This window comes from Hydractinia symbiolongicarpus, chromosome 11 (genome assembly GCF_029227915.1).
Source record: "Hydractinia symbiolongicarpus strain clone_291-10 chromosome 11, HSymV2.1, whole genome shotgun sequence".
NCBI lineage: Eukaryota > Metazoa > Cnidaria > Hydrozoa > Anthoathecata > Hydractiniidae > Hydractinia > Hydractinia symbiolongicarpus.
Window position 1 is genome coordinate 23,308,164 of NC_079885.1, and position 11,086 is coordinate 23,319,249.

Here is an 11,086-nt window from a genome sequence, read left to right on the forward strand (position 1 = left end):
ATATTGCTCTAACGTCAAAGTTTGTTAATTTACAGAACAAATTTATAGGCGATGTTTTATAGACTTTATCAAAGAAATTTTATCCACTTTGCAAAAGTGACAGACAGACAGAACTGGCTTGAAGTAAAACAAAACACAAAAATGGTAACACTACAAAAACCTTCTTTTGGAAACAAAATCAGAAGACGAAACAGATCTTACAGAGTAAATTTATCAAGAAATATTTGAATACAAACATCAATAAATGACTAGGGATAACCATTCCTGTCTCTTTACAAATAGCCGTCGTCTGTCTGTGTGTAGGCGAAAGCGGCGTCCTGTAACGGAAACACGAAATTTTTAAGATGCTCACGAATATCAAATGTGATATATTTTTATCCACTTTGTTGCGACGGGTAAATTTAAAGGACGAGCGAACGCGACGTGCGACCCCGTGGATTTTTCCACGGTTAAAGACTAGTCTATAATAATAGCTGTCGTCTGGCTGTGTGTCTGTTTGTTACGGAAACACGAAATACGATATATAAGGGCAGCCAATCCTGTAGTTTTTCCACGGGTGACCGACTAGTTAATAATAACGGCTTAAGGTAACTTACCTCGAAATGCAACTTAAAAAAGTTTGAAATATTCGTGAAACAGTGATAGAATAAAGTAAAGAAAAAAACAGACTGTACTTATAACACGTAGGAGGTATAAAGCTAAGAAAATTAGTATAAACGCCGCTAAACGCAAGCTTTCTAAATACATTGGTAACGAACTTGCCTTTCCACAACCTGTATTGACATTCAAGAAAGAAAAACGAAGACACAATTTCTTCCTCAAAAGTGAACTTGATGTTGGGATTCTTAGTTTTTACATAAGCCCTAAAGGCACGAGCATGATCTTGCGAAGTATAAAAGTAAAAATATTTCGTCCATGCAACGTTTATATAAATTGGTTTAAAACTACTAAGACAATCAATAAACCCTTTTTTTCTTGTGATAAAACAAAAAATTATTAGCGAGTGTAGGGCCTAGAGGAGAACTCATGACAACACTATTTGTTTGCTTATTAAATTCGCTACTAAAAGTAAAAAAGATTGAAATTGAGCAACAAGCGAGTAAAACAAAGTCCTTCTTTTTATACCACTAAAAATTGACGTTTTTTTAAAGCAAATTAACAACAAGGTCAGGCAGTCTAAATGTAAAAAGCCTAATAAGTCCTGGGAACGAGGTTGACACAAATGTTAATTGTCTCATTCAATGGAATGTATGTGTACTAAGGGAGCAATAATAATTCGACGAATTTTTAACAACTAGAAAAGAGTGATAGAATAAAGTAAAGAAAAAAACAGACTGTACTTATAACACGTAGGAGGTATAAAGCTAAGAAAATTAGTATAAACGCCGCTAAACGCAAGCTTTCTAAATACATTGGTAACGAACTTGCCTTTCCACAACCTGTATTGACATTCAAGAAAGAAAAACGAAGACACAATTTCTTCCTCAAAAGTGAACTTGATGTTGGGATTCTTAGTTTTTACATAAGCCCTAAAGGCACGAGCATGATCTTGCGAAGTATAAAAGTAAAAATATTTCGTCCATGCAACGTTTATATAAATTGGTTTAAAACTACTAAGACAATCAATAAACCCTTTTTTTCTTGTGATAAAACAAAAAATTATTAGCGAGTGTAGGGCCTAGAGGAGAACTCATGACAACACTATTTGTTTGCTTATTAAATTCGCTACTAAAAGTAAAAAAGATTGAAATTGAGCAACAAGCGAGTAAAACAAAGTCCTTCTTTTTATACCACTAAAAATTGACGTTTTTTTAAAGCAAATTAACAACAAGGTCAGGCAGTCTAAATGTAAAAAGCCTAATAAGTCCTGGGAACGAGGTTGACACAAATGTTAATTGTCTCATTCAATGGAATGTATGTGTACTAAGGGAGCAATAATAATTCGACGAATTTTTAACAACTAGAAAAGAGAATGATAACGTCTGTTGTCCTTTTTTATGAAAGATGCCCTGGGAGGGACGAAGTTGTGATATCCACACTTTGAACATGCATGCAACCTTAGCATAACGTAAAAACAAAGTGGAAAATTTAAATTAGCATATTATCAAAACAGATTTTTTAAGATGCCTCGCGGCAGGCTTTGACGAGACGCATTGAACAACGAATACTCTAGCGACATGTATCTGAGCATGCGCAATTTTTTTATGGATTTTTCAAAATTTCCCTTGCAGAAAAGGGGTAGAAGCAGTTTTTATTGTAGTAACGACAAATAATTTACCGTTTAGATGAACACAAAATAATAAGAAGAAGAACACCTGGACGACATCAACACTCACACTAGACAGGGGACAGACTCAATCCTCAGGTCTTATTTTGCTACTCTAATACTTGAGGGAAACGTGCACTGGTGACAAGGATCTACATGAGAAATATTTTTTGTTAAAATTGTATTGAAAAAACGACCATGATTTGCTCAGATTGGCTAAAAATGTCATTTTGGTTAAAATTCTGATAATTGAATCCAACATTGGCAAAAGGAAATTGGGATGCCAGTGCGATAGAGTTTTTTAAAAAATATCAATATCTTTAACGGTTTTTCATTAAAATTTATCCAAAGTTGTACCTTCAGAAAAGAAATCTTCGCAGGTATTTACTTTGACGCTTTTTGTAGACTTTGGAAAATTATGTATCCAATGAATATCGAAAAAATAAAGAAATCCCTATATTTCTCATATTCCTCGAAACGACGTAAAAAAAGTTAATGCCAAGCATGATAGATCGTTGTAACTATATGAACAAGCACGTTCTAACAAAGAAATTAAAATTTTATAATATCAAAATATTCACAAAAAAAGACGGGCTGATAATTTATTCCACATACAAAATGACAACAAAAAAAAACAACCTGTAATTTCTCCCAAACATAAAATTTCAAAAACTTAAAAAATTTTCTTATCTTTGATACGCGTTTAAAAAAGCGTGTATATTGAGTAACCTGAAGCAAATTTCAATGTGTACACCAGAACATACATATACACATACAACAAATATCTTTATAAAAATTAACAACAACGCTGATACACCATGTATTGTGCATTGCAAAAAAATGCATCGTCAGCAATGTCAAGATTATAGTACAGTATCTGCATTAACTTCAAAGATCGGAGTTTTAGGTTTAATTGGGCGTTTCCAGTTGTCATTTCGAGTCAACTATCGGGCCATCGCTGGAAGTCGTTACTGGATTGCAACCTGGTTTTATTTTTAAAATAATAAGTCAGTTATATTCACATCTACGCGTGTCTGGTACTAAGAATAATTATGCTTTTATATATATATATATATATGTAAAAAATATTACGGTCGGTCAATAAAATATTTTATATGTCTTCTTCGTTTTTAACACCGATTACCGGATTCAAGTCCTGCCCGGACGATGTTAATTGGTTTATTGAAATACTCAGGACCCCTGCGTCCTGAAACGGAGATTGTTTATCGAGATCAGTTAGTTGCTGCGTGATGACGCCACCTGGTTGCGAGGCATTGGCGATTTGTATTGTATTAATGTTGTTGACGTGTGTGTGGGTGTGCGACATTATGTTCCCGTCGTGACTGTGTACGGTGGCTGGTGTCAAAGTACTTGCTGCGAACGAAAGTTGCGAGAGTCCCATGCATTGTTGACAACTGGTAGTAGTTTCCGGATCGTCGGCTTGAAGTGGCGAAAGAGTTAGCGCGTCAAGTTGGTCTTGCACACCAGAACCTAAATAACAAGAGTAAAATAGCACGGGTAGAAATAACGGGGAAGACAACAATTTCGGTTGAAATAAAGAATAATGAATAACACAAATCAAAGAACTTCATCGTACAGCCATATAGAGAATGCCTTCAAGAGAACAGTACTCGATTTCGTTACGTCGTTCTTTTCATTTATCAAACCATTAAGAAACAAAACGTCTTAGAAATATGAATATGAAAGTTCGATATTTTCAGTTTTCTTTTCTATATTATAATACCCGTATACGTCTGTCTGTCTGTCTGTCTGTCTGTCTGTCTGTCTGTCTGTCTGTCTGTCTGTCTGTCTGTCTGTCTGTCTGTCTGTCACGCAAAATGGTAGCTTAGCTGCGCAAATAGCGAGACGCACGTGATGCGGTATAAAAAGGACGGGCGAACCCGTGGATTTTTCCACGGGCTAACGACTAGTTTAGTTAAAATTCTTATATTAAATGAACAAAAACCCTGTATTTTATAAGCTTAAAAAGAAATACGAAATTTAGTTGGCAAAAGCCACTTTTTTAAGCCGACCTTTTTACGAATACGGCACCTGGCAGAATCAAACTACATGAAAAGGTTAAAGAAACATATCTACCTCCAAGTAGCATTTCTTGCAGCAGGTTGTCAACTTTTGCAACACCAAACAATCGCGCGAATTGCAACTGTTCAACCATACTCGTGGCGGCAGATTGCAACGTAGGCAGTAGCAGCAGGATTTCGCCAAACTTTCCACGACAATCAAACGAGCGCTCATTAATGTAATCTTCGAGGGAGGTTTGCACCTCAAAGCGTAGTTGTTTGATTTTCTTGGTATCGCTTAGTCCCCTCGCGTCTAAAAAACAGCAGTAAGTAAAAACAGAACAGCTAGAAAGATGACTCATTTAACTGCATACTCTTGTTTACCTGTGTGGCTTGAGAAAAAGATTTCAAATCAAGGACGCGGCTGGGAAGATATGGTATTTGACACTTACATAAAAGAACGACACATCAACAAAATTAACCACCCAACAAACATTAGTACAAGGTGTGCTCTATTAACAAAATTTCTTTTTTTCTGAGACACCTTTGCCTAATTTACTCAAAGTAAACGCCTTATTAAGAAAAGGTAAGGATGAAATTAACCAACTTTAAAGGAGAGAATTAAATTTTGACATTCCTAGAGGGCAATTGTGTTTTCGTAAAAAGCACACAAAACACAAACAACCACCGGGCACTTGTACACACTTACCTGGATTAAAAAACACGATCGCTTTTAAGCAGGCGTACTCTGTATCGTCTACATCTAGTTCCACCATGGGCTTAACTATTTCGTCGATGACCTTAACAGCGATGCGTCGAATTTCTAGCTCGGGTTGAGCGCGAGAGATGACTAGATCATTACCTAGTAGTAGAGCGTCCCTGTACAACATGGAGCGTCGAGCAACGCCAAGGACCAAATGCTCGCTGGCGTGCGCACGCAATAACGACACCTGATCGTCCAATGGAAGCTCGCAAAATACGGGTATGTATTTGGCCCACTCCACTAACACAAGAAGCTGCTGTTTCATGGATTCCACGATATCGTTACTGGTTGCTTCTCGACCTCGATTGCCATCTGAAGAGAGAAGGGAAAGAAAAAGTTTATATATTTTCAAATCACCCTTAAATACAGTAATCTCGTGTTAAGTGCGACTCTCAAGGAGATGAAGAATTCGGTCCTACATGGCGAATGTCCCAATTAACCAAAACTCTTCGCAGGTTGGCCCGAAAAGGTAAAAAAGGTCCCATATTCGAAAGTATCTAGACAGGATACAGGTTGTAAGATTAAATAAAGATACAGATGATAGCATTTGCAACAATACGTGGAAAATGCTATTGCATTTTTGTTGTAATGCACTTCAGCGAAATTTTTTGGTTGATTGTAAAAAGTCACATACTGTGGTCTGTATTAAACGAAGTTTTACTGGTGTAATTTAGTAAGAAAGTTAGAGCAATCAAAAAATTTTGTTTCAGTTAGCCAGTCCTACTTATCCTCACTTTACCATTAGTATACTGTAACATTTTTCAAAAACTATAGAAAAAACAAAAATAAATTGACTGAATGATAATTGTGTTAGAGTGAAATCACGGACAAGAAAAAAAGATAAAAATAAAACTAATAAAAATATATTTGATTTCGCTTAGATTTGTTTACAAACGTTATTGCACGGTTTTTTATAAATTTTTAGAACCAAACGTATATATACTATAGATATTTGGTAATTAATAATCAACTATGAGACAACTTTTCCTAACTTGTATAACTCTACATTACTGCAAACATCACAGTGTATAAATTACCTGACGGTGATTGAGCAGGCCTTGAAAGGATCTCAGCAGACACTAATGTCTGTGGCGAAAGAACGCGTTCACTCTCTTCAGCAGGTTTACGAGTTATCTTATCCCTTTCGTTCTGTACGGCTGAAACAGTTAAAAGCGAAAGGATAATATACGTCGAAAATACAACATATTTTAATACATCCAATATAGTCACATTGTTGTGTGCGTCGATAAACTGGCTGGAAAACTTTCAACTCTGGAAAAAGTATTGTTATGCAAAGTGTTTATGCAAGCAGAAAATATAACACTCCCTACCTTCCTTCTTCATACCAACACGGAAACATCTTCTCAATCGACAAAACCTACATTGATTTCGGTTGTCTTTGCTGATCTTGCAGTCCTTGCCAAACCTGCACACATATGTCTGACTCTTTCGAATGCTGCGTCGAAAGAATCCTTTGCAGCCGTCACAGCTTATTGCGCCATAATGCTTGCCAGTTGCTTTGTCTTCGCATATCTGACAATTCCCAGTTTGATAAAAACCAGCAGATCCTGCACGACAAGAGATAACAAAAATTGTCCCTTTCTATAGAACCAAGATTTGTTTTCAAAGACTAAGGTATCCGTCCATCTAATTTTCAACTTAAACCTCCACCTGTTGTCCATCCAGCTTCCAGCTTTGAACTTATAACTTTGCCTGTCTGGCCATCTACAATCTTAAACAAAAATATCGAGACACAGGCAGTTTTTCCCTTGTATTTCAAATACGCAAAAAAGTGTTATATACAGTCAATGTGCTGCAGTTGCTAGTCAAATTCTCTAGCACATCTGCAGACCGAAAAAATCCACGACGGGATCTACGAAGACCCCAGAATTCGTGAAAAATGGCCATGCTGACGTCAGCAATAATTAGCACATCTTAGGAGTTTGGAATTAACTAAATAGTCTAAGATCCTAAGTCTGCTTTGAACATTGAAAAGTGAACTTTCACAAGTTTAAAATGTGTGTATGTAGAAATAGCCTACGCAATTATTTGTGGTGATGAAATTAATTGTCTTGTCTTAACATATTTTGAAAAGATTTTAAGCTTCCAACTTATAACTAAACGCGTAATAACTCATTCTGTCTATCCATCTCGCTTTCAACTTATAACTCTCAAAAAATAATGTTTTTTCTAAGGTTAGTTTTAGAAAAGCTGTTACTTATGGTTTGTTACACCTTTGCTACAACATTGACGTATCCATAACAAAAACAAGAGTAATGTATTAAATTATAAACGAGAATAAGCAACAGGAGAAGTACTTTTAGGGAGCTAATCCTCATCAGTCTAACAAAATTGTAATTTACTGAAATAAAGGACAAAATGGCTTTTTCGATATAAATACACTGTACACTTTCAAGACTATCATAGGTACTAATAAGAATTATCCTCAAAAACCATACATTTTTGTGAATTGTGGCTATTTGCACGAATAAAGTGTCCTGAAATATTTTTAGGACATTATATAAAAATGCAAAAAAAAATTCCTGAGAAAAATAGTTCCCTGAAAGGGAACCTGAGGTATCTATATAATATTGAACTTATACTATAGAGCTTAAAAAGTCACCTGGGATGAACAAACAAGTGTAATTTTGGAAAAAAAATTATGTTAATCAATTCACCTTTATAATATGCGTTGATAAAGTTTGCATGCACATCTCTTATCAGGTCTACAAAATCAGGTCTACAGAAAATGTCAAAATTTGCGATTACTTAAATATGACAACATAATTTATGCAGCAAAATTTAAAAAAACTTGTTAACTATACTTTGTAAGCTCTACAATATAATTCATTTTATACTTTGGGTTCCCTTTAAGGGAATAGTAATCTCAGCATAGGAGAGTGTATCAGGATAAAAAATTCAATTTTCTCCAAAAAATGTTTAATAACTCATGAAACAAACCTTCTTGAATGGTAACTGTTTCAACAGTTGGATCAGGAATGAGTCTTGCTCTTTTCAACTCTGGAGAATCCATGCTGAGTCATAATATCAATATTTTAAAATATTATGTACACACCTAAAACAATGGAACAACAAAACATAAAACACAAGAATCTCTCAGATGGTTAGATTCTCTCTCATCCACAAAATTAAAGCGGTTTTGCAGACCATAAAACAACTTGTGGCACCATACAACCACTCAATGACAAGTTTGGGTGCTCATGCAACTGATTGGCAAGAATAATGCACCAAAAAATGTGCTTTGAAGCTTTTGTTAAAGACAGTGCTAAAGTTTTTTCACCTGATTTAAGTCTTTAAAAGGTCACACTTCCCTAATAAATTGAGTGGAATAGTTTGTTTTTGTTTGGATAAAAAAAATGACAGCACAGGGTCTCCAGGCTGCACAGTGGGTATTCAAATGTTACCGTATTTTAATATTCTTTTCAGTTTTATTCTCATATATAGCACAAATTTATTTATATGCGCATGTGTCATGTTTATGTTTGTGCTCGTTGGTCAGCAAGGCTGCATTATGTACATATCGTGTGATATACTTGAGTGGGTTTTATGTATGATTAAGTTTTAGTAGATGTATAAATGGGATTTCTTTCTACAAATATGTTTTTTAACCAACAATCAATATATTAAATAATAAATTAGATATTAAATTTGTTTCGTACTATACTTCCTAAAAAAATTTTTTGTGTACTTACTCGTTACTTGTAACATATATTGGTAAACATATTTTTTTACTTTGTTTTAAGTGAATTGTACACTAATGGGCACAAATTTTGCTGGTATACTTAGAAATTAGTATAGTAACATGCTTAGTTTACTTATAAGTTTTTTAACTTGACATAAATAGAATTCAATTTCTCAGATAAAAATGAAAAGAAAGGTTGAAATAAAAAATAATGAAATACAATACTCATTTTACATAAACCTAAAAAACAGAGGAAAAATTAAATGGCTCTTTCATTTTCTCAGAATTTACATAGCAGTCATTCAGTTTCTTTGATCTTCTTTCAAGGAAATAAGATTGTTTTTTTTTTTTTTTTTTTTGCAAAATAGACTCAAAAACTATTTAAAATAAAAAAACATGTATAAAGCAAAAACTCTGGCAAACTCCCAGGAGCCTTATGTAAATGTGAATATTTATTTCGCTAACACAACATCAGAAAAGATACAAGGCACATGAATATGTAATATAAAGAACAAAAAACAACAACAAATTTTTATATATAGTGAACCATTGGCACCCAAGAGGTTCTTGCCAAATTGGCAAAACGTAAGTTGTCAGGGCAAAGTGAAATGGACTGCAAGTGAATGAACAGTCTCTATTTGAAAGAATATAATTGAGAACCTGTCATCTTTCATTTAAATGTGTAATTCCATTACCGTTTTTTTTCCATGATGTCCTGCTCTTGGTGGAGAGTCAACAAAAATTTACAGTGCAAGAACGCACAACTATATCGCAATGTCCAAAATGCCCTGGAAAGAGTTTTATAAAGTCTTATAAAAATAGGATGACAAGATTAAAGAATAACTTTTTTAGCATCATTAGAAACACAACGTATATTAATAGAAAAAAAATATTATAGTATGGTGAGGCCTTGAAATTTGTTGAAATTATGGAAACGATCCATTGTTACCGCGATTTGAAGCTGACGGAAACAATCAAAACGTTCTTGCATTTCTGTAGAAAACAATACTGTAATGTCTGCAACAATTAGCTCTACACCCATAAATACCTCAAGAACCATTTCATAATTGCCTAAGACGAAGTAGGTTGTCTTCTTCTGCATTATAAGTAATCCAAGTCACTGTGACAGTAATATAAATAATTTTTATATTAAATCATTACCAACACTGAAATGAAGCCCTGGGAACAACGTTAATGGAAATTTTATAAATAAAAGGACAAATGTTCTAATTTCTCTGCATAATAGCAAATAATCAAACGAAAAAATTACGCATAAATTTGATTTTTAGTATGGTACACACTTTACATTTGAGAATAGTGAAATCATCATATTCATTGACTACATAATCAAAGTTGTCCCAATTTTTTTTTTTGCGATAGTCAACCTTTTGATGCCAAACTTACCTCTGCTTACAATAACAGTTGAACTAGAATATGCTAAATGTAATTCTGGCTGAGAACCTTGAGCCCAGCGCCTTTTTGACATAAAAGACAAGTAAAAAAGATACCTGCTGATGATCTTAAAAATGGAATGAATGCAGAAGGATATTTTCTTAAAAAATGTGATTACAACATTATGTTCAATGAATCATCCCTACCAAATTTACAGGTCTGACGGTCATGTATGAATAACCACTGTTCACTGGCTACTAATATCATCATCATCGTCATCGTCATCATCATCGTCATCATCATCATCATCATCATCATCAGCATGGGTTGGACGGGGCATATTCATGACCCTCTTCCAATCTGATCGACACTGTGTTAGATCTAAACTCTGTATCAGGTATGTCCTTTTAACCTCCTGCCAAGTCTTTCTCGGTCTGCCTCTGGGCTTTGCCCCAGGAACTGTCAAGTCTCTACACTTTCTTACCCAATTATCCTCCTCCATTCTTTTCAAGTGCCCAGCCAATTCAATCTTTTCATCTGGATAACATCTTTAATTCTACGGATACTTAGCCTGCTTTTTAGCTCATCTGAACTCTTTCTGTCTCTCAGACTGGCGTTACACATCCACCTAACCATTCTAACATCATTCCTTTCTAAACGGTCAAGATCTTCCTGCTTCACTGTCCATGTCTCACTACCGTACAACATAATACTTCTTCCACAGGCCTCATACAACCTACCTTTTAATTCAATTGAGAAGACTCAGCTAGTCAACAAAGAAAGTAACTCTCTGAACTTTTTCCAAGCAGAACCTATCCTGCAAGTAACACTTCTTCCAACACCTCCTTCACTGCCCAACATATCACCTAAGTAACAGAAGTTCTCAACTATCTCTAACAAGCCACTGTTGTACATCATTAAAGCTGGAAATACTTCATTCT

The 11,086-nt window shown here is 34.8% G+C and overlaps 1 protein-coding gene across 1 annotated transcript; it reads right to left on the reverse strand.

The window, feature by feature from the left end:
* Positions 1–2,848: 2,848 nt before the first annotated feature.
* LOC130613890 (hepatocyte nuclear factor 4-gamma-like) lies at positions 2,849–8,157 on the reverse strand. Its single transcript, XM_057435245.1, has 6 exons — positions 8,012–8,157; positions 6,382–6,618; positions 6,088–6,207; positions 4,997–5,362; positions 4,364–4,600; positions 2,849–3,757 (listed from the first exon to the last, which is right to left on the reverse strand). Exons 1-6 carry the CDS (start codon positions 8,082–8,084, stop codon positions 3,378–3,380), a joined length of 1,413 nt encoding a protein of 470 aa, XP_057291228.1. The 5' UTR covers positions 8,085–8,157; the 3' UTR covers positions 2,849–3,377.
* Positions 8,158–11,086: the final 2,929 nt, after the last annotated feature.